Source organism: Monodon monoceros, unplaced genomic scaffold (assembly GCF_005190385.1).
Source record: "Monodon monoceros isolate NGI ecotype Baffin Bay Population unplaced genomic scaffold, NGI_Narwhal_1 Super_Scaffold_22, whole genome shotgun sequence".
Classification (NCBI taxonomy): domain Eukaryota; kingdom Metazoa; phylum Chordata; class Mammalia; order Artiodactyla; family Monodontidae; genus Monodon; species Monodon monoceros.
Window position 1 is genome coordinate 92,017,685 of NW_021703779.1, and position 24,987 is coordinate 92,042,671.

The window sequence follows — 24,987 nt, forward strand, 5'->3', positions numbered from 1 at the left end:
TGATGTCCCACCCCCGCAATCTCTCCATTCTGATTTATTTTTCTCTTTTCACGGGTCCTCATAAAGCCCTATCACCTCCTATATCAGAGGAAAACAATCCATTCAAATCAAATACCCATTCAAATCAAATACCCATTCAAATCAAAGTATTAGTCACTTAGCAATGTTACTTTGAGTAAAGCACTAGACATGGGACACGATGTAATTTTTTTTTAAGGCTAATGTGTGGTTAAATGGTCAGGTTGTATTACTTCAGGTAGTAGACTTAGGTTGGAATTCCAGCTCTGCCACTTGCCAGCTGTATGACCTTGGACAAGTTACCTTGAGCCTCAGTTTCATCATCCATAAAATGGAGTTGATAATACCTAATTTGTAGGCTTGGTCTGAGGATTCAATGGAATCATTTACGTAAACTACCTGGTGCAGAATAATCACTGACTACATGATAGCTGCTATTGTTTGCATTTAAGAAGAGGAACACAGGGCTCTGGTAATATCATCATGGAAGTTAGTGTTCAAGACCCTTGTCTCAGTCTTGAATTTGTCACAAATATGTAATAGAGTGCCAGTTTTGGACCCAGTGTCCTTAGCACCCTGAAATGGTAAAACTGTTCCCCTTCACTGGAGGAAAGATCTTGCTTCTATTTTGTTTTCCATTATATCACCAGCAGAGTGCCAAGGCCATCATAATAATAAAAATAACAACATTAACAATAATAATGAAAAACATCATATTGATGTTAGGTGCCAGGTAAGCTCTTTATGTGTATTAACTTATTTAATCCAAAAATAATGAAAAGAAGATACAGAGAGCTTAAGTAAGTTTACAGCAGTCTGCCTTCAGAGCCCATGCTCTTAACTACCATGTTATATCTGAGCTTAATAAATAAATAAATGCTAAGTTAATTCATGGACTGTCATTAAACCCACCAATAAAAGAATATCATATATACCTTTTGTAACTTTTTTTTCCTTTCATGACTTCCCGATTAAAGATAGCAAAATCAAGATTTTTTTCCTTCACTCTCTTCCTCCTCTCAAACATCACTCCCAAACAACAAGGAGAACAAGAAACAGAAACAATAAACCACCATATCTAATGGCACTAGAAGATAAGTGGCACTTGACCACAGAATATGAAGATAGAAGGCTGCTACAGGAGTGGTAACTGATTTAGCAGAGTGGAGAGTGATTAAATCTAAGTATCTGAAGAGGGGAATATTGGTAAGCAGCAAGCAGATTTGCTCCCTGTGAATCCTGGAAAGGCTTAGGAATTAGAGGCACTATGTACAGAAGTGGAGGTTAGGCAGAGCACGAAAGAGGGATGGCTTTGGATGTCTGTGTAAGGAGCAGTTAGACTTCTGCCATCCCACTTGTACTAAGGAGAACCAGATCTCTGCAGGAAACAGGTTAAACTGATTCAGAGCAGCTCTGGAGCTGGGACACTTGACCCAAATGACGGTGAGAGTGAGGTGGGCCATAAAAAAAGAGTGATGAAGTTAAAGTCTTCATACTTAATGATGAGAATCCCAGTCTACTTCCCCCAACATGGCTCCTAGAAGAGTGACAACCAGGATTACAACTCCCAGGAAGGAGATTGAAACATTCTTCTCTGAAGAAAGTGACTGGCTCAAGAGGCAAGATCTACAGGTATTGGGAAAAAACAAACAAACAAAAAAAAACAGCTGGCAAGCCAATTGCCCTATACTGAAGCCTACAGGTCAACATAACCACCATGTACATACACTTTCAAATTCTCCTTTTAAAGCTTCACTCTTAAAAACATACAGATAGCCAGGATCATCAGACATTTAAGGAAAGCTTCCAAGATTAAATAGAAAGACCAAAACAAAGAAGCATGAAAAATTAGGAACTGAGGGAAACACAAAGAGCAGAAGAAAACTTCAAAGAAATTATAATGAATATCTTCAGAGAAATATGAGAAAATACCATATTCAAAAACAGGATGCTATAAAAATAGAATAATCAAACAACTAGAATCAATTATTGGAACTTAAAAACATGATAGCAAAAAATTTTTTTTAATCAGTAAAAGAGTCAGAACACAAACTTAAGGAATTCTTCAAGGAAGAAAAGCTTAAAACAAAGATATGGGTGATACAAGAGAACTAATAATACAATTAAAAAATCAACCCAGGCAATCTTCTACCCAACTAATAATATTTTCAGAAAGAGCAAAGACAATGTTGTTGAGGAAATTATAAAAAAAAAAATAACATAAGAAAATTTTCTAGGCAGAATGAGCTTCTAGATTGAAAGGTCCCACCAAATATACAGCATAATACATGTCAAAGACCCAAACATAATCATGAAATTTCATTACTTCAGGAATAAAGAGTTAACCTTAAAAGTTTCCAAGGGAGATAAGGAGGAGTGAAAACAGGTTGCTTCAAAGGATCAGGAATAAGAATGACGTTGGAGTTCTCAATACCTACGGTGGAAATAAGAAGACAATGTGCCATGTCTTCAAAGTGCTAATAGAAAATAATTTTTAACCTAGATTTATATATTTAATCAAACTATCAATCAATAATGAAGCTAGAATAAAGACTCTCAGTGCAAAATTTCAAAAGTTTACCTCCTGTATACCTTTTTCAGAAGCTACTAAAGGATGCACTCAACGAAAATGAGAGAGTAAACAAGCAAATGGGAGTCATGAGAGTCATGAATAGTGAATCCGGCACAGAAAAAAGAGAAAGCAAATTCCAGGGTGATGAAAAGAGAGATACTACCATAACAGCTGTACAGCAGCCTTAGGGAACAAGTTTAGATTGGAATAGGAGGACAGAGAGCCTCAGGAAAAACAAATGAAATTGATAAGGGATTTAACAGATTTTACTGTGTATAAAATTGTTTTTATGTTTTTGTTTTTTGTGTTTTTTTTTTTTTTTTTTTTTGCGGTATGCGGGCCTCTCACTGTTGTGGCCTCTCCCATTGCAGAGCACAGGCTCCGGACGCGCAGGCTTAGCGGCCATGGCTCACGGGCCCAGCCGCTCGGCGGCATGTGGGATCTTCCCGGACCAGGGCACGAACCCGTGTCCCCTGCAGCGGCAGGCGGACTCTCAACCAGTACGCCACCAGGGAAGCCCTAGTTTTTTGTTTTTTATAATTTTTGAATGGGCAAGTGTATAAACTAAAAGAGGATGCAAACCACTTCTATAAGCAATATAGCCTATATATAGAAATTTCAATTCCACTGGAAGTTATTGGGCAAAGGAGAAATATAGCCATCTTTCTCATACATTTGTTTACTCATTTACAATCTCTCTTTCGTTAGAATTTAAGCCCCATAAGAGCAGGAACAAGTGATATGCTAGTAAATGTTGGCAACAGCTCTATGAAAAGGGAAAAAACTCACTACTGACAAAAATCCTGTCTTGTTTACTGTTCTATCTGAAGTTCAGCATAGTACATGGCACATGGCAGGTGCTTAATAAATAGTTGTTGATCTGTTGACTGAATAGGAAAAATCAACAGGAGCCAAGGGATAAGCAAACATTGAGCTACGTAATTTGATCTGAGAAAATACCATTTGGAATTCTGAAAGTGAGATAATTTTGAAAGCTGGAACTATTGAGCGATTCTGTGCCAGTAATCATAAAACTTCAAGAGAGCAGGAAGTTGAGGTCAGACTGTAACTTAGATGCTAGGTCACCATCAACCAATAAGGTCATCCTGGCCCCCAAAAGAAAAGGTGGAAAGGAAGTAGCTATAAGCCAGGCACTCTGCTAGTCACTTCACACGTATTACTTTGTTTAATCTTCACAATAATCCTAGAAGCTGTAGATCACTAACCCACTTTACAGATGGTAAAATTGAGACTCAAAAATCTAAGTAACTTGCCCAAGGACACGCAACTAGTAAGAGTGAGAGCTGAGATTTAAACCCGAGTTTGTCTAACTCCTTATCATATATTCTTTCTGCTATACTAGCTCCCTTCAAAAATACCTTTTAGCAAGGTAATTTAGGAAAAAAGGGGGTTTTGTTTATCAGAGATATGAAAATAATTGTCTCACTCTTCTATCATTCTTTGGTTATGAAAGTAAAGCCAAGGCACGTGCAAAGTGGGGGTGGAAATGTATCCAAAAAAGCTTTTTTTTTTTAATAAGCTTTAGAGTCTTTGTTTTCACTTTCTCTATTTCTTTGTCTAAAGTAGCGTACAGGCTGCCTAGCAACCACACTAATGGCGTCTTTTTTTACCTTAATTACCTTATGTTTTCCACAAGCTCAAAGAGATTGGATCAAACATTAAGAGTAGAAGGTCTGAATTTTTTTTATCAAAATATCTGCTCATACATATGATACACACACACACACACACACACACACACACACACACCTTTCTATTTCCCTCAATCCTGTGATTAAAGTAAAAAGATGACTTAGTCTTGTATCTATGTGATGCGATATCATTGGATAAAAAGTACAAAAATTCACCATATGATTGCTTGCCTATAAATACACCAAACAACTGGTTTGAGCAATCATTCTTAGCAGTTTGAGGGATTCTTGCCTTTCTTGACCAAATCAATGAATTGTTTTCAATTAAACATGTGTGTGTCTCCTAAAAGAAAGATTTATTATAAACATATCTGTGGCAATAAAGTTTAAATCCAACACTGTTAATATCTCTGCTGGTCACTTTTTTTATTAGAACAAGAATCTGCAAAATCTTTGTTATCAATACTCAGGACAGAAAGAGATAAGAAAACCTAAGTTTCATCTGAATCATTTATTCAGATAGAGAGGCAGTGCACAGGATAAAGGAATAAATAGTATACAAAAAGGAGAAGATCATAGAGAATGTGAGTGTTGGGCACAACCACCAGCCTACCTGATAGCCTTCTTCCTTGCTAATGGAATTTCAATTTTTTGCACACTTTTCCAGCAGCCATAAGAGTCAGTCACGATGGTCTCATTCCTCTTTCTAAATTATTAGTTTGGGTATGGGTATGGGACACAATTGTGACCAGGAAAATGTGGGGAGAAGTCTGCTTGAGGAGCATTTGGGCAAGATTTCGTCACTCTTAAAAAGAGACACAAGAGAGGGACATTCCCCATTTTTGTCTGTAGACAGTTGCACTTGGACATGATGTCTGGAACTGTAGCAGTCGTCTTGGGACCAGAAGACCCAGATCATGAGGGCAATCTAGCATGCTATTATAAAGTGGAAAGATGAAAAGAACCTGGTTCACTGATAACATCACTGAGCAGCTGAATTAACTGACCCTAAAGCCCCCATATCTTCCAGTTTTGAACCAAAAACAACTACTTGGGCCATTTTGTGTTGAGCTGTCTCTTAGTTACAGCCAGAGCATTATAACTAATACATTATAACTAATGTATTAGTTATAACAGAGCATTATAACTAATACAGTATGTTAGCAAATGCTAGAATTTTTAAACTTATTGATGGGCCATTCTGAAAATGACTGCCTTCTACATCTGGCCTCTAACCTATAAAAACCCCCTCTGTATTTTTTCTAATCTAACTATCTTTGGCCTTCCCCTCTTCCTCTCATATTCCTTGTCTCTTTTGTATTTTTCCCTCTTTTTGTCTTTTGTCCATTTTTTGGTCCATTTTACTCTTGTCCATTCATGTCCTTGCTTTCATCCTGTCCCCACTGCTTTTCCTTCCACTAGCCCTCAAATGGCTGTGACTTGATCTGAAATACGTTTATACATATATTCATCTATACATACATAAATATTATTTCTTGTATATTATTAGGGAGGAATTCTTCCCCATTCCAAATGATTCCTTTCATATACAGATAGCTCTACTAACAAAAAACACCTGACCTCTTCAACCCTTTACTCATTCCTTCCCACAAAGGAGTGACTTAATCTGACTGGTTAGTTTGGAAGGAGAACTAAACATGTGTAGCCCAAGCCTTCCTAACTTCTTTCTCTTGGGAGCAAGCTCCACTATGCTCTTTCAGGCTGGACGTTTTACAAAAGGCATGTCCTCACGGGGCAGAAATATAGGGGTCCAGCAATGCTGGTAACTAGATGGAGAAGTCTGATCAACCCCTAGATTCAATACTGGGAAACTCAAATGCATATAGACAGAAGCCGCATTCTCCAGCACCAGCTTTATCAATAATAATGGTAATATCTTCCTATATACCAGCTCTCCTATTGTTGAATTGGTTCCAAACTCGAGTGAGAAACAAGATTTCTTTTTACTAGGCCCCCTTGAACGGCACTAGTATATATTAAAGTTTTGTTTCCCTGTTCTGAAACACATTTTATTTCTTCTTCATGGCTGTATATGTTATCATTGCAGGTTGCTTGAAGATTTAAAAAAGAAACCTCCAATAATGTATCTTTGTCTTATAAATGTTTTCTGCAAACAAAAGGTGTTTTTAATTTGTGTGTGGTTGCCTGCTGTTGACTGAGTTTCCTATGGAATAGAGGCACTTGATAGGAAAAATATTTACCTTCCTGATTTTTGAGGTTTTCTGTTCATGATTAACTTGTGAATCTGCACTTACTTGATCTGACTCCAGCTTCTCAGGAATTTCACCTCTACCTGCTGCCTCCATAAAGGCTTGATAGAAGGTCTTTTCTTGGGACTCCACTGTAATGGTCAACACAGCATCATAGGCTTCCCGGAGTTTTGGATTGTTCCTTAGAACCTGGTAGGGGGTATGCTTATAAGGTAAACTGTAGAGCAGGGCGTCATAGGGAACAAAGACATAGGTTCCATCAGTCATTTTCAGATCGTGAGCCCATTCCAAGAGATGCGTCTGAGTCTCTCCCCCAATCAAGGTCGAATGCATACACATGATGATTACTGAAACCGACAAAGCAGGGAGGTTATGGTGGCAATATGTTAGTAAAATATAGTACCAAAAACTACAGACTGGGAGAAACAAATAATTGTATTATAACCAATTTGTAAATGATATCTATCTTATGTCTTTAAGATGAACAAGATGTTGAAACCCTGAGTTGAGGCTGAGGTATTTCAGGGACTCTAGGCAATAGGGAAAAATCAGACACGTCTACAGGCTGCGGAGACTGGTACTAGACTGAAATAAACAAACATAGCAAGTGGGAGGTAGCATAATTAAGAGGCTTTGGAGTTGGAAAACCTAGGTTTATATCCTAACATCACCAGTTACTAGCTGTATACCCTTAGGTAAATTACTTAACCTCTCTCTGCCTCATTCATAAAATGGAGATAGTAAATATGTACTTCGTGGGGTGGTAGTGATGACTGAAGGGGGAATACATACAATGGGCTTAGCACACAGCGCTCAATAAATGGTAGCTATTATTATACCTAAGAATAAGAAGGCTAGAGGGAGAAGATGGGTGATATTCCCATAGCCACTGTTGCTTTTTATTGCCTACCTCCTACAGACATACATTCTAACAGATGTTGACCAACTGTTCCCACCCTTACCAAGGCCATTATAGACAATGAATGGTACTAACTCACACTCTGCTATAAATGCTACTAATATTATGGGTGATATGTTCAATTTTAAAAAATCCAACTTCCCTATAATAGGAATTACTTTGCACTCACTTTAATTCTTCCTAGACTTATGAAACTATGTTGTTTGGCAAGGCTATGCTAGAATAGAGTGGATTAGTGGAGGCCACAGTTGAAGAATGACAGCTAGATCATGAGACTGAAAGTCTTGTATCCAATTTCGCCCTTGGCATGTTAAATGAGTTTAGTTTAAGCCCACTTGTGCTTCACTGCCCACATCTTTAAAATGTAGATGCCAATGCATTTCACAGGTACATTGAGTAGTTTAATTAGATAATGCCTGGCAAGTATTCTGAGCTCCTTGAAGAAAGGCAAAGACCCTACTGCCTTTGGTAACTATTAATTATACATGCTTACATGGAACCTTTAATCTCAGGAACTGAGTATGCTTAAACTACGTTCAATGACTGGTCTTTGGTATTTACGTATTGCCTCATCTATTTTCAAAAACCTTCTTTGCACTTGTTAGATACCCTCAGAAAATTTCCCCTTTGAGCCAGAGATGGTACCCTTTATTTTTTAAGGTGTACCTAGTAAGTTATGAAGTTGATTTAGATACCAAACACACACACCATAACTTGAATTTTCAAAATGACCATTAACTCCTTCAATATAATTACCCTGAGAGGTTCTACACGTATTCTGATGCGCAAACCTTCCTTTGAATACTCTAGGGATATCTTTGGAGCTAGTTCTTGAGCCACACAAGGAATTCAGCCTCCCTTGTTCATAATCACACATTGTATGATGGGAAAATGGAGTGACAGAGAGGTCCAACAAGGCAATGATTGGATTTAGAAAGAGAAACTAGAACCGAAGGCCCCTAACTCCCTAAGTTTGGCTACACCATTAAACATGAATCACTTTGGTCAAATTAATTCAGTAACATGTCCATTGAGGGGAAAAACTGAGTTTAGTCAGGTGCTTCGGGTAGCTGGTCAGTTCTTCCAACAGTATCCTTGGCAAGCGGGTCAGTATTGGGATCTTCTACAAAAACAGAGATTAGATTATGAGACCAAGGTTACCCAATAGAGATAAAATTCATTTAATTAACTTAAAGGAATATTAAAATTACTCCCCTGGATGGGAAATGTTAAATAGAACTAAGTGCTTTGTGTTGGTTGAAATACAGCAAATATTTTAACATATACTATGTGTATTGGGCGCTGCGGTGTGCCAGTCAGATGCAACCCTCAGGAATGAAGCATTCATTCTCCTAGCTGCTGGGAATGTTTGGAGATAATAGCTGATACCTCTCAGGGAATTGCCCTCAGCTGAGGAGAACCACCATAGTGTGTTGGGAGCTGGCTTGTGCTGGTTCACAAAAGACTATGGTTAAATTTTCAGGGATATTATGAACTAGTTAATGTCATGTTGGTAGCTTGAAATTGGCCATGGTGGGTGTTATAACACCATGGAAATTAGCAAATGCTACAGATCAGGGCTTTCCCCTCCTCCCCCGATAAACTGGCTATTAAACAATTATTATCACATTGCACCCCTTTCTCTATATCTGCCTGTACCCAATGACTGGTCAATATGGAGGCATAGAGGCCAACACTCCTTAATTCTGGACAACACTGAAGGGCCACCCCAGCTCCAGAGCTCCCACAGGGACTGGCTGGGACCTTTGTTGTGACTGCATGACAGTTTAATTTTTCCAATCCTACTGCTGCCTCTCCTTCACAGGTGTTATCCTTGAAAGCATTCCCCCAATAAGCTTCCTGCACACAGATCTCCATCTGCCATTCTTTTTACTAGGGTACCAACTTGTGACACTGGTTTAGAGCCCCACTGTACCCTGAACTGACTTCTGTCATGGCAGTTACAAGATTCATTGCCTTATTTATTTATGTCAGCCTCTACTATGAAACCATGAGTTCCTTGAAGTCAAAAACTGTATTTTATTTCTGTATCCTGGTACATATTATATACCCAATGAACAATGAATGTTTGAAACAATTTCAGAAAGAGAAGTTTTGTATCTGGGTATCTTTTGTGGGTTCCTTGAGATGCGAGACATGGGCATTTTGAATTGCTAGTATGGAGGAACAATTCGAAGGGATATTTGCTGGGCAGGTAGATAATAACATGCCTGTGTTTAATGTTTAGTGTCATTAACTGTGCTCAAGACCTTACCCTCCCGTTAATTTTCCTTTCATTGGCCCACACAGAGGACATTTTAGGCAGAGTCAGAATTTTTATTACTGTAAAGACCCTTTGAGACCATCTAGCCTGTCTTACTCCCCCATTATTTTACAGATGATGAAATGGAAGCCTCAAGAGGGAATGATCACAAGCTACTCTATTTTTTGCAAGGTAAGACTTTTCCATCGAACACTATTAAAACAGAAAGCATAAATACTGAATTCAAACAGCACCATCTTAATTTAATAGATTGAGTGCTTTGTCAATAGGGATTTGTAGATGCATCTGTTCTACATGATTATTTTACTAAATAGCTTTATTATCTCAAAATGACATTCATTAAAATGGGATTTTACCTGTAAGTTGTCAGGAAAGGATTAGTGGACAGAAACCGTAAATCCTTGACAAGACCTGGGTCAACAGGTGATCACTGAGTAACATTAATTTGTAAGTTTCCATCCTGATTGTTAACAGTCAAGCCACTCTATAGCCTAAACAGGAACCAGGAGATACATCCTCCTGAGATCCCATCTCACTAGGATATGACATTAGCGCTTTCTCTGAGCCACCTGAGCCCCAACTGAGTTGTCTAGTAGCTATGTCTTCATACTGTGGTACCCACTATGGCAGGCTGCTCAGGACCCTCTCTTTCACCCTCAATGCTAGCAGCAGGAAATGTCTAACTCTAGGAGAAGCCAATTCCCAAGTCACTCAATTCCTACCTCTCTTCCTATATTGAAATACTCTATCCAATACTTCCTCGAGGTGGAGGAACTATGTTTCTCCAAAAGCAAATTTTATTTCTCCCAGATTACTGGCTATGGAGTGCTTGGTGGAGGAACCTGAGCCCAGTCTCACACCTTGTGAGATGAAAATGGTTTCACTAGCTATTGCTGAAGAAGTTCTTAGGAGTCATATTCATATTGTGAGCCCACAATACTGCTCCCAATCCACAGAAACCCCCCATTCTATTGTCCTTAATTTTCATTTTAATCCTTTTGTGACATTTCCTACCACTAACCTTCATTTTAACCTATTTTGTGTTAACAAGTGTTGAGAGATGGGAGAGTAAGCAGGTCAGAGGAGGAGGGGGGCATACAGTGTGGTTTATCCCAGGTCTCACATTCCCCCAGGATTCAGCCCCATCTGGCCACACTCTGAAACAAGTAGAGTCACACCTTCCTCCCCTCAGTTCTCCCCCATGCACTCTATAAAATGGATACATAAAAAGAGGGTGGGAGGCTCTGGAATCTGCATGTTTCCCAACCACTGCCCAAAGTGTGATTCAGGGCAGGAGGCCCTCAAACCACACTTTAAGAACACTGTAGTACACGATGTGTGGCTATTTCTATTGACTGAGGACCCTGCACACATTTTTGGCCTTAAGTCCTGAGACCACCACTTAACTTACCTGCCACCAGTGTCAAACTGGTCCAAGTAGCTCAGCATGCTGTCAGACACATATTACATTCAATGGCCATTCTGTCTGCATCAGATCGTGTTTTTTCTTACCCAGTAAAACTGTTATTACAAGTACTTTTATTGCCTTCACATTGCTGCCCAGCTTACGTTTCTAATATTTCTCCATACTTTGCAACGTATGTTTTCTTCAGCTTTTCCTAAACTGCTATGCAGGTAAGGCCTCCTAAACGCAGGAAGCCTAGATGTTTAGAGATTTCCTCCTGGGCTGGGTCTTCAATAAATATATCATTACTGATAGTGGACCCATTCAAGAGAGCAAGTTGTCCTTTCACCATTTACATTTACTTACATTTATCTATACCAAACTGTATACCAAATTCCCTATCAGCACTAAGGCTCTTGGCCATAGTATTACAGTATCACTATTCTTACTACTGTAGGAAAACTGGGGCGATACTTGTTACCTTGAGGCACTTAAAAGAATTTCATCAGTGGGCCCAAAAGTTAAGAGAGAAAAATGGAAGGGCTAAATTATACACCATGGAACACAGGGTGTCAAGTGAGTAAGCTTTAGGGGCATCCCTCAAGTGGACAGGAGGCAGGAGAGCATGTCTTTCATTAAACCAGTGATTCTCAAAGTATGATCCCTGGACCAGCAACATCAGCACCACCTTGAACTGGTTAGAAATGCAGATTCTGGTACCCTATCCCAGCCCTCCTGAGTCAGAAACTCTGGAGGAGGGACGCAAGCCCCCCAGGGGATTCCGGTCACACTTAGGTTTGAGAGGCACTGCTTTAGATCAACCTGAATACATATCCTAGTTTTCCCACTCACTAGCTGTGTGACATTAAGCAAGTTATTTAACCTCTCTCAGCCTCCAAAGTCTCATTCGTGAAGTGCATTAAATAGTAATTGGCCTTACTTTATAGGGAGGTTGCAAGAATTGAATGAGATGGTCCATATAAAACCCTTGCAAAATGACTAGCATATAATAAATTCTCAATAAATATTAGCTATTATCATTGCTATTATTATTATTGTTTTTTTTTTTTTATGTCAAGAATCTTCAATAGATGGAAGAGGCCAGCCAGGTCCCTGACAATGAGGTAGTAATAAAGTATCTGACTTTGGAAGAACAAGAGGGAAGAGATATGGGAACATATGTATATGTATAACTGATTCACTTGGTTAAAAGCAGAAACTAACACTCCATTGTAAAGCAATTATACTCCAATAAAGATGTTTAAAACAAAACAAAAAAAAAGAGAAGGACATTCTGACTGTGTCCTAGTTACCGAACATCATACTGTAATGAAGCATTCCCAATTTGGAAGGATTTAAAGAAATCCCCAAATGGTTCAACAACCTTGTAAACCCAAATTGAAAGGATTTCACAATCAGCCAAGCATTGATAGGCAAAAAGGTGAGGAGAAGGGAGGAGGGCTCGAAATAGCCATTTGAAAAGTTCTCTAAAGAGCTTTTTAGTGGGGCCTCCTGCTAGTCTTTGTTGAGAATTAGCAAAAGAACTTCTGGGTAATTGCAATCCCTCAGGTGCTCTGCCTGGTGAGTGATGCTCTTTTGTGCCATTGGATCAAAATCTCCAACAGGACTCATGGTTTAAGGAGCGGAGAGTGAACTGAATTTTGGCCCTCATGCCCACTCAGCTAGATTCCCTTGGGCAGGGAAAGCCGCACACAGCAGCCCTGCCTGTAAGCTGAGGCCTTTGTCCTTGATTAATCTCTCTCCTATATGACTTTGTCAGACACAAAGTTAATTGGTAATTGCCTCTGAAGCTTAAAAGAAGTGAGCTGACAATCTGGGAGAGGCTGAATCCTGAATCCCCCCTTCTCTGGGACTTCATTTACCCCATTCTTTGGTGTTAATAATGCATACACCTACCTACTTGTTGTGTGAGATTCACAGCTGTTGTAAAACTTGGAAGAAAATACCTTGCTCCTGGAAAACCCTGAGGATTAAATGACATTATCTATATGCAAATACCTTGTAAACTGTAGAGAGCTTTTCACATGTAAAGTGGTATTATGGTTGCTTTCATTGTCTCAATGGCAGCCTCTAGTAACACCCCTGCTGTTTCCCTTCCCAAGAGCCCACAACCATTATTATTGTTATGATCATCTTTACTATTAAATTTTATCATTGTCCTGCTGTTGTGTAAGCAAAATTTAGACCAGTTTCTGAGAAAGACATTCCTTCTGACTCCAGTAATGTGCCAGTGATAATTGGAAACATAAATTTACAAGGAAGAGAAGTGGCATAGCAGCTCTACCCTCCCTCCCCACCACTATCTCTCACTGCCGCCACCACTGCCACTGCCACATGGGGCTTTGGTCACTGTTATAGTGAGTAGGTCAGGCAAAACCAGTCTTCCAGCTATTTCCATTACTTCCAAATATTGCCAGTCCTCTCCAAAGGAAGGGATCCCTTTCCACTATATTTTCTACATCACAAAAGGTCCTTCTCTGAAGGTTTACTTGGGGGTCCACAGTGTTAAGAAGTAGTCTCATACCCAGCAAAATAAGGAAGAGGCCAGGCACTGCCTTCCTCAGCCCTTCTCAGCTGAGGTCCCCACAAAAACCTCAGTGCTCTTTCAGTCCCAATAGTCAACAGCTAGGAATACTTTCACAGGCTCATTCCTACCAGTTGAAAGGGGCTAGAAGATCAGCTAGAGATTTGATCTAGTAGATGCTGGATATGGTGTATTGTAACCGTCCTTACTGCTCAGTTGGCCCAATCCATACTCATTAACTTCTAGCTCAGTTTCTCACCAGATCTCCCATTCTCTGATTGGACTGGAGATGTGCCCTGAACCCTAGGCCTCGTGGCTAAAGTCCCGATACTCTATTTATATTCATACTCTGAATCATACTCCTATTGGCTGAGGCACTAGTCTCAATGGATGATCAAGTGGACAACAAGCTTACCTTACTTTAAGACTCACTCCCCTTCTGCAAGTCCTCCTGTCATATCGCACCCATCACTTGGAGTGCCCTCAGACACCAAAAACTAGCTGTGCCAAGTGTGAGTACTACGCACGCTTTTGGACAGTGCACACTCAGGTGCCCGAGGTCCTACTCAGGCCGCAGCTCAGCCAATGGCTCAGTTTCCCTGCATCCGCCCCAACCTACGCACGTTCTGATTCATAACGCTGAGCTCCCAGCACACTTCACCTGAGTCTGCCTATGTTTTGTCAGAAACCCGGGGCAAAGTCTTGGAGAGCAGAGCTTTGTCTTCACTCCCTTTTATCTCCCTTTCTGAGTCCCTACTGCGCTTTCTGCTGCTTTTCTCCCTACCCAGGGTCTTTCTTTGCTGCATAACCACATACCTCCCTCTCTAGGCTTCCAGCCTCCTACCCCCTTACCCCCATCTTAAAATTTTCATTCTCTTAGTGAGCTGATCCACACTGCTATACAGAAAGCAATCTGATTAAACAAAGTCATATTAAGACAAAAATTTGTCTGGTTACTTCAAGTAGAGAACATTTATTTGCATTTTCTTGAACTTGAAGCAGTGGTTCTTGACTCTGGCTACATTTTACAAGCACCTGGGAAGCTCTTTAAAATACCTTTGCTGGGGCCTCACCACAGACCATCAGAATGTCTGGAGGTGGTACTCTGGCCCCAATCATTTTGAAAAGATATCCAGGTATTTCCAGTGTGCGGCCAGAGTAAGAACCATTGACCTAGAGGAATGCATCTCTAATAGTACGGCGATAATATGTACATTTGCTACCTCCCTGCCTCAAAAGAATTGTGGGTGGTAAACACTCAATCCTAACTTCTCTCAGTCTGACAACCTGAAGAGCTTTGGGGCCTGGATTTATTTAACATTTCATGGTAGAGGCCAAAATGTCATTTCAAAGAGTATACTATTTAGAATGGGTGGGATGTGAAACACTCATGGAATGTAAACTTGCAGGAGACACTGGGCTTCATGAAGATTTGTAACATATTATAAAGTTATGATATTAAGTATGTTAGCCTGTTTCTGGCATGATTCCTCCCTGGAAATGGTTGTATATCTTTAAAAATAATTCTGTGCTCTGCTTTGAAAGAATCAAGCTCTATTATGAAGTAATCAGAGCCACACTGATTGCTTAACATTTATAGGATCTTGTAGACTGGAGCTGGAAGCAGACTACTATAGTTCCTGGAACTAAAAATTCTTGCCCTCATCCTCCCATAATGATCATAATTAAGGTCCAATACTGGAGACACCTGAAACTTAAAATGGGCTCCTGGGTATAGGCCAGCCCTAAGCTGGACCATTCTCTAACAAGTCCATTGCTGTGTTAAGGAAATGACTAGGACCAGGACTAATCCTAGAAGTAATCAGTTTGACAAGTAGTTTATGAGCTATCTGTCCTAAAGCGATGGAGTGACTGCAAGAGAGGATGAGCAGTGTTCCCACAAATCACTGCTACTTTCCAGAAAAAAGGTAAAGTGGAGATTAAAAAATTCGAATAGAAAAAAAATCAAAACCAAGTGTCACAAAGGCTTGCAGTATGTATATGTAAAAGACTTCCATCTGATTTAAGAGGACCAGGAAGAGCCCTCCCCTTTCCCAAAATGCACCCAACTCACCCTGGGTCAGTGGGTCAGTCCTTTGCTTTACACTTGGTCCATGATCTCTTCAAGAATCATCTTTGTTTGTGTTTTTTTTTTTTAAGAATCATCTTTGAACATAAAACTTCTCTTGGGAGGGGAAAGGTTACAATTTAGGCAGGCTTCTCATTTTAATATGCTTTTATGTATCAGCTAGCTCCCTCCATATCGGCTTGTTGTGTGCTGCAGAGAGAGAAGCCCTGCTTTCAGGCAGTGGAAAGTGAGAAGGGGTGGGTGTGCATTTTTGAGTTCAGAGAAGACAGGTTCTAAGTGAGATGTGATGACACAAGGGCACTGAGCACCTATGAGGGAAAGTACCCAGAAGAGAATCAACGGTAAATCTCCCTTCAGTTGACTAGACCAGACAAAAATAGAGCTACAAGAACACCGCTTCTTGGCTGATCTGAAACTGCTGGGGTCCTAAGGGCATGGAGGGTGTGTGACCACAGTTGCTCTTGATGCTAATCTTCCCCACCCAGGTGCTGAGATAGGCTCTGTTGAAGCAGGATAGTCTTGGGGCCCGAGTGTGATTGAAAGGGAGCAAATGCATAAAGAACTGGGGAGTGATGTGCTATCCTAGGGTGTGAGGATAGGAAAATTTTGGACATTGTCATATCCTTTCACTGAAGCCACATTTAAAGCTGAGCCAGGAGAAGGCACTCACTGAGAATTCTGTCTGCCTGGCGAATCCGCTGTAGAGCTTTCTGGATGCTTTGGCTGTCTTGTCCTGTGGTCAGGACGACCCCTACAGGTAGGCTGCAACTCCGAAGAGCACTTGCAACTCGATGGGCTGTATGCACCCAAATGTCTTCATCTGAGGAAATGACTCCAGCGTGAGCCCACTGGAAATATTTCATGACGGTTACCAGCACCCGGATGGGAGAAGGGAGTGTCCGAGAAAAGGTCGGGTGGCTATTTTTATTGTCTAATTCATAATTCACACAGGCCCAAGAGAAAATCCCTTTGTCCCAGCTGTTTCCCAGGAGTGAGGCTGCCTCGCAGTAGCCAGGGTTGGCAGGGCCAATAAATCCTGAGGCCATCTGGTGGTGGGAAATGAAACTGGATAGAGCCCTGGAAGCCTGGCAGTCTTCGTTGAGGATCACATATTCAAAAGAGTAACCCAGGTCAAACGATGGGTCCTTGTTGATCCGCTCAATGGCTAACCGAGCGGCAACCTCGGGCAGGGCCTTTGAGAACAACGGATCACAAGTCCAAGGGCCCACCACCCCTATCTTGCAGGGGGGTGCCCATATCCGCTGTGGGAGGGATGTAAGGGCCAGGAGGCACAAACACCACAGGAGCTTGAAGGATGCAAGGCCATGGTGCCCTCGCTGTCTTCCGGGAGCCGCAAACCAGAGCATAAGGTGAGAGAAAGGCCAGGGTCCCAAGAACAGAGCTCTCCTGCTTCCAGCAGGCTAATGAAGAAATACTGGAAGGTGAGTCTGCTGTCCCGAGATGGACACTGTTGTTTCCAAATGCCTGTCAATCAGAAGAAAAGGTATGTTACTCACATTATTCCTGAAACTTCTGGAAATAACAGTTATGAAAGAATGGCAAAGGAATGGCAGTCCCTACACTAGAAGATTCTCTCCCCTACCCTGACCAAAAGTCCTCCTCTTCCTCTACTTCCTGTAATCCTTATCTCAGGAGATGGTGCCTCCATCTACCCTTCACCTACTTGCTCCAGTCAGAAACCTGGTAGTCAGCTGAGACTCTTCCTTCTTCTCTGCCCCTCATTCAATCCATCACCAAGTACTGTTGATTCAACTTCAGTAATAGTTGCTCATCTCACAGTGTTGTAAGGATTACATGGATTAACATACAGCAAACACTTTTAACAGGGTTTGGCAGGTCATTAACTTTATATTAGTGATATTTTTATCATTATTATAGTTTCAAATATGTCCATGTTTCTCCACCACACTGCCCTCTTGGGGACAGACACAGATGTAAATAGATAATGGCAAAGCAGAGAAAGAAGTGCTATGACTGAGGTAGCCCAGACAGAGGAAAACAGAGAGGATCACCCAAACCCAAATTTCAGGGGAGGAGAAGAGGGAGGGGGGAAGGACGTCTCTCTGAGTTAAGTATTGAAAGAAAAGTTAGCCAGGTGAGTGGGGTTGCAAGGGGTCGTTGCTAAGAGCCTTCTAGGCAGAAGGAACAATATACAGTAAGGCCCAGAGGTTGAAAAAGGAAAAAGATACGCATTTGTTCTGCTCAGGTCTGTGATGTCAACCAAGGCAGGGGCCAGGTCACCAACAGTCCTATATGCCATTCATAAGTTTTTAGATTTAATCCTGTAGATAATAGTTTTAAGCAGAGAAATGATGTAATAAGATTTTCATTTTCTAAAGATTAATCAAGTAGCAGTGTGGAGAATGGGTCGGAAGGGGGCAAGACTGGAGGCAGGGAGACCAGTTTGGAGGCTGTTGTAGTAATCCGTATGAGAAATGATGGCAGACCAAGAAAGTGGTAGTAAAGACGTAGAGGAATGGAGATGAATTCCACCAAGATTAAAAACATCAAGGAGATTAAGAAGGTAAAGCCAATAATAACTTAGTGACTGACAAGATGTAGAAGGTAAGGGGGAAAAAGGAGGACTCCAAGATGATTTTGGGCTAGGCAACTGGTTAGAAAATGATATAAGTCTCTGAGATAGGGAACACTAAAGGAAGGGTTGGGAAATATAATGTATTCTATCAGACACGTTGAACTGATGATGCCTGTAGAATATCCAAGTAGCAAGATCCAGTTGGCGATTTGACATACTGGATCTTGTAACAGAAAGCTGGGCCAGAGATATAAATTTGAGTGTAATCAATTGATAGAGGGTAACTGAAGACATGGCAGTGTATAAGATCAACAAAAGAGAGTTGCAAAGTAGAGAAAGAAGTCAGAGGACAAAATCCTGAAAACCCACAAAATTAAAGGTCAGGCAGAGAGAAAGGAGGTTGTAATGAAAACTTCCATGAAAAGTCCAGAGAAACAGCAAAATCCAGGAGACAGTGATATCTTACAATACAAGGAAGATGACACTTTGAGGATGAAGATTGTTTATCACATTTCACACTCTGTTGAGAAGTCAGGTGAGCTACATATAGAAAGGTCTCTGTCCATTAGATTTGGATTCAGAGAGTAAGGCTGCAAGTGGAAGGACCCACAATGAGTCAAAAATAAATGGGGATGGGCTTCCCTGGTGGCGCAGTGGTTGAGAGTCCGCCTGCCGATGCAGGGGACACGGGTTCGTGACCCGGTCCGGGAAGATCCCACATGCTGCGGAGTGGCTGGGCCCGTGAGCCATGGCCGCTGAGCCTGCACGTCCGGAGCCTGTGCTCCACAACGGGAGAGGCCCGCGTACCGCAAAAAAAAAAAAAAAAAAAAAAAAAAAAAAGAATGGGGATGAATGAAGTGGAGTCAGTAAATGTGGAGAGTTCTTTCAAGATGATGCATGCAAAGCCTTTCTCCACTTGGCCCTTGTCTTTCCCTATACCCCCCCATCTCCCTGTTCTCTCCTGATGCTATAGTAAATTTTTTGCAGTTCTATAGACATATGTCACATAGTCTGCCAAGCATAGGATTTGGAAAATGCCATTCCTTCTGCCTGAAATGTCCTCCTCCTTCCTCCCATACTTCACTTCCAGATTCTCCTGATGAACTCTACCTTCGAGACCCAAATAAAGTGTTCCCTCCTCTGTGCAGCCTTAATTAACACCCCCAGGTTGAGTTCATTGTTTTTCCACCTGTGCCTTATACCCATTAGGAAAGGCGTTCCTCTGATTTATAAACTGTCCCTGTTTCTGGTCTGTGTTGTGACAGAGCTACCGAACTGTTTGCTATCTCTGTATTTACAGGACCTCATACTTTCAACTACAAGGGGTAGGCAACGAGGGCAACTCTCTATGGGGAACAGAGCCCACTGTACTGGGACTTCCTAAGGATCTTCTTCATCGCACTAATGCCTAGCCAACACATAGTAGGTACCAGATAAATGTTTGTGAAATGAATTAATAAAACACTAAAGTTGCTCCAAGGCCAAGAATAACCTCACTAGATATAAAAAGAAGAATTAACTGCTTGGGGGAGATAGTAATGAGGAAAATCCTTAGTGAATTTTTAATTCCAACCAAAGATCAAAATAATGGCATGGCTCTCTTCAGGGTTAATAATTGGCTCTTGTGTGACTGGGCTTGCCAGCAATAATTCTGTCTGGGCCGGGTCTGTTGCTTATCACCTTGACTTTCACCCCTAATTTTATGAGAAAGCCTGACTCTTCAAGAAACCAGTCAGTGGCACATCTGCTGGATCTTACAGACGTACCACAATAGTATGCCCCATCATTTGTACACAGGTTAAAATGGAGCACTACTCAGCCATAAAAGAAGAACAAAATAATGCCATCTGCAGCAACGTGGATGCAACTAGAGGTTGTCATACGAAGCCAAGTTAAGTCAGAAAGAAAAAGACAAATACCATGTGATATCACTTACATGTGAAATCTAAAATATGGCACAAATGAACCTATCTGCAAAACAGAAACAGACTCACAGACATAGAGAAGAGACTTGTGGTTGCCGAGGGGGAGGGGGATGGGGGAGGGAAGGACTGGGAGTTTGGGATTAGTAGATGAAAGCTATTATATGTAGGATGGATAAACAACAAGGTCCTACTGTCTAGCACAGGGAACTATATTCAGTCTCCTATGGTAAACCATAATGGAAAATATAAAAAAAGAATATGTGTATAACTGAGTCACTTTGCTGTACAGCAGAGATTGGTACAACACTGTAAACCAACTATACTTCAATAAAAAAGAAAAGAAAAGCAACTAATGATAGTAATGGCTAAGTAAAATAAATAAATAAAATCTACTCGTCGCAGCCCTTTGAGGTAGATACTATTATTACCCTCATTTACAGATGATGAAACTGAGGCTCAGAAAGGGCAAGTAATTTGCCTGAGGGCACATGGTAGCAGGATGGGGATTTGTATCCCAGTTGATCAAGCACTGCCTGCCAACAGCCCCTAATCTATGAAGTCACTGAGACAGTCCTTATTATACCTTCTATGCTACCCAGATAGAGCTCGAATGATTCGTTGGTGGTTTTTTAAAAATCCCTTTGTTCCCTATGAAATAATAAATTAAGTAATGAGGGGGAGGGATGGAGTAAACTAGGAGGAACAAACAGAAATTTATTATCCAACTAGAAGAAATTTGCCACCAGTGTTCCAGCCAAACCTGGGGACCCCTCACTGAGGGTGCAGTATTGCACAACTGGGGGTGCGGGCCTCCAATCACATTGTACTCTATGTGAAGCTAATCCTAGTCTTTGAGAACAGAAGTCTTGGGAGTACGACCTTTGGCACGTTAGTTCTGTTTCTTAACTGCTTCATCTACAAGATGGAGGCAAATTTAATTGAACGCTTTTGAGGTAAGGGATTAAATAAGACAGAATGCTGAGCACGCAGTTGTCCTTCAGTAAATACTAGTTCTTCCTTGCTGTTTGGAAAGAGGACTGCTTTGGGAATCGGAAGGCCTGGATCTTGAACCCAGATCTGCCACTGACTCACCATGTGACACTGAAGATATTGTTCCCCCTTCTAGGTCTCTCTTTTTTCTCCCTCAGCTGAACTAGAGGATCTTCAAGTCCCTTTCTTCTCTGATGTACATTGATCCTGGGATTCTGTACTTCTTCCAAGCAGTGACTTTTCTAAACCTCTGCACTATGAAACTGCTTTCTGAATTCATTCAACATTCCCTAGGCTCTGCTGTTCTAATTAGATTTTGCTGGAGTGGTTTGCACTTACTCCCATCTGGCAGATCTAGTTCCTGATCATTTTAAATTTTGGTCTAGAATCCTCTATCAAGTACCTACAATGTGAAGTGCCACCCCCATGCTGTAGTTATACTATACTGAAAATCTGGATTCCTAAAACCATTCACTATCTTATCACTATGAGCAAGGATACATTGAGAACCTGTTCTGTGCTAGGCCTGTAGCTACAAAATAAAAAGTGGGGGACTATAGGGCCTGGCCAAGAAATCTTACCAGGAAAAGAAACTATGTACATCAGGAGGAAGAGAGCAATAATATCCACCAACATGGCTCATGTGTAAAAGGTCAAATTTGTAAGTTCCCTGCTTGCTTTTGCTCACCATGGTATCTCCAGGGCCCTGCACAGGGCCTGAAACATAATAGGTACTCAGCAAGTGTTTGTTGAATAAATAGTGAAGAGGAGACATGGAGCACAAGTGAAAGGTTTTATTACCATGTTCTTGAACAGGCTTTTGTTTCAGGCCTTGCAAACTCTTAATGGGAATGTAACATGGTGTAGCAGCTATGGAAAACAGTATGGACATTCCTCGAAACATTAAGAATAGAACTACCATATAATCTAGTAATCCAACTTCTGGATATACATATCTAAAAGAATTGAAATCAGGCTCTCAAAGAGATATCTGCACTCCCATGTTCATTGCAGCATTATTCACGATAGCCAAGATATGGAAACAACATAAATGTCCGTCGATGGATGAATGGAAAAGAAAATGTGGTAAATACATAAAATGGAATATTATTAAGCCTTTGAAAAGAAGAAAATCCTGCCATATGCAATTACATGGATGAACCTGGAGGATATTATGCTAAATGAAAAAGCCAGGACAAATACTGTGTAATTCTGCTTATGTGAGATGTCTAACGTAGTCAAATGCATTGAAGCAGAGAATAGAATAGTGGCTGCTGAGGGCTATGGAGAGAGGGAAATGGCAAGTTCAATGAGCAGAGAGTTTTAGTTCAGCAAGCTGAAAAAGATCTAGAGATTTACTGTACAACATAGTGCCTATAGTTAACAATATTGTATTTTGCACTTAAAAATTTGTTAAGAGGGCAAATCTCATGTTAAGTGTTCTTATAATAAAAAATTCAAATTTTGCTCCTTTTGTGTAGCATTTTTCAAGTTTACACATTTACAACATGGGTCCTTCCTCAAGCCACACACACGTCAGAGAGTACCTCTTGCTATTTGTCTACGTTGTTGTTGCCCTTTGTTAAACAACTCCCAAGCTGAAGATTTGTCTCTCCGTTCTTCCTGGGCTCTATTTCATGCATTGGGTGGTGTTTCTAGCTCTGCTAGCACTCCCTTGAGAACCAGAAAGTTCTGTGTTGCTCTAGAATGTAGTCTTGATCCCTGATCCCAGGATTCTGCAGAAGGAAACTTAGCCTGAAAAAAAACAGTAAGGAGACAGAGAAGAGAGGAAGATGAAGGGAGGAAGGGAGGAAGGGAGGGAGGGAGGAAAGAATGAAGGGAAAAAGGAAGGGAGAGTGAGGGAGGGAGGGGGGAGAGAGGATGCCCTAAGCCTTCTTTTTTCCTGCTGATTTGGGTTTAAAAACAAAATTATAAAGCTCTTGTGTAAAAGACACTGTCTTCGCAACAAGCCTGCTGAAGCCTTCTTTGGGATTAATGGGAAATGTGGACATAACTAAAAGTTTGAAGGTATTAAATTTTGAAAATAGAATACTACTGACCCACAGCTCTTCTGGGGCCGTTGCCTAGGTAACTCAGGTTTGAACACCTGCATGGAATCGGGCTTCCATGGAAAGGAGCATAGGGATGCATCATTTTATTTCAGGTAGCTTTCACAATGTGATGCGAAGCCTGATTTCAAAAGGGAAATGACTGTTCTTTAAACATGTACAAAGAAAGACTATGACAAATAGCTCTGAGGAAAATGGTTCCTCATCCTAGCTTGTCAAGCTGGGGACTTCTATGGATGATAGATCTTCGCAGTTACAGCCTGAATCAAGTTATTTAACAGCTTGTGTAAGACAACATCAGGATGAAATAAAAAAGAATCACGAGAAACTAAATGAAAGCTTGGATGAGAGCCTTTGAGCCCAAATCTTTATTTAAAGTGTCTTGAAAGCTCTTTTTCCCCCTCTCTCTCATTCTTTCTTTCTCTTTCATTTTTTATTTTGTTTCTTTTTTCCCGCCACACATTGCAGTAAAACTGATATATCTCAGTCAGAAGATTGAGCTCCCAAGTGGGCTATGTTTTTTCCCCACTACAATATTTCTAATAAACAAGAGCTGTCAACTACTCACCATGTAATTCACCACTCAAAAGTCTTCAATTTACCATCTGCGCATGCAAATCTCTGGCTACCCCGTGTGTCCATTTCAGGGCATCCTCTATGCGTTCACAATCCTGCCAAGGACTCCAGTCTGTTGATAAATTCCATTAATGGGGAAATAATTGAGAGGGAGAATAAACCTTTTTTTAAATCACTCTTCAGCATCCCCAGCCCAAGACCAGGATTAGGATTTAGAGAGACACTTCTAATCCTTTAAATTGATCCCACCTGTAGCAGAGTTAGTGCTGACCTAAATGCATTGACCCAGAGATTAACAGAGTCCTCTGGATAAATGCATCCTCCACGGACTACTGCCTACTTCTACCTTTCAAAGTTGGACTCACATACCCTCGGATTTTGCCTCTGTGTTCTTCCTTTTTCTCTTCTGTCCAATAATCACACATGATGTCCTTTTTCCAGGATGGCTTTAAATGCCAGAACATTCATCAGTTGTGATTCCAGTCCAGGATATGAAAGATGATCCAGGCTGACTCCCTGCAAAATTCGAAGTAGGTGAAGTTTGTCTCCTGTCCTCCTTAAATGCCTCACTGCCTTTCCTTCCAAGAGAGACCCCCCAACTCCCTCTCCCCCAACTCTGCACACACGCCCATACTTTAAATCTATCCCCTTCCCCTTAGCAATCCTCTTTGTCGCGAGCATCACTCATTCAGGGACCTGTTCTGTATTCCTAAGGTAAGAGCTGAGGGGTTGGTGGCTAAAAATGATTTCTGTTAAATTATGGTTACCATATGGCAGACATTTAAAAAGCTAACAGCTTTATTGAGACATAATTCACATACCATAAAATTCACTCTTTTAAAGTGTACAATTTGGCGGGTTTTGATATATGTAATCGCAAGGTTGTATAACCATCGCTACTATCCAATTCCAGAGCATTTCTATGACCTGCCACAAAGAAATCCTGTATCCATTTAGCTGTCATTCCCTATGCTTCCCCTCCTCCCAGCCCTTGTCACCCACCAATCTACTTTCTGTCTCTATGGATTTGCCTATTCTGGACATTTCATATAAATGCCCATGTACAATATGTAGTCATCTGTGACTTAGCACAATGTTTTCAAAGGTCATGTATCTTGTAGCATGCATCACTACTTCATTCCTTTTTATGGCTGA

General features: G+C 41.0%; 1 protein-coding gene across 1 annotated transcript in view; it reads right to left on the reverse strand.

Moving 5' to 3' along the window:
* The window catches only part of GUCY2F (guanylate cyclase 2F, retinal), an 89,751-nt gene extending 65,738 nt beyond the window's left edge, over positions 1-24,013 (reverse strand). Inside the window, exons 1-3 of the mRNA XM_029240805.1 lie at positions 23,825-24,013; positions 16,386-17,200; positions 6,519-6,820 (exon numbers count right to left, since the gene is read on the reverse strand). Of these exons, the coding sequence (XP_029096638.1) occupies positions 6,519-6,820; positions 16,386-17,082 (999 nt within the window). The 5' untranslated portion in view covers positions 17,083-17,200; positions 23,825-24,013. The remainder of the gene's footprint in view (positions 1-6,518; positions 6,821-16,385; positions 17,201-23,824) is intronic.
* Between the last annotated feature and the right edge of the window lie 974 nt (positions 24,014-24,987).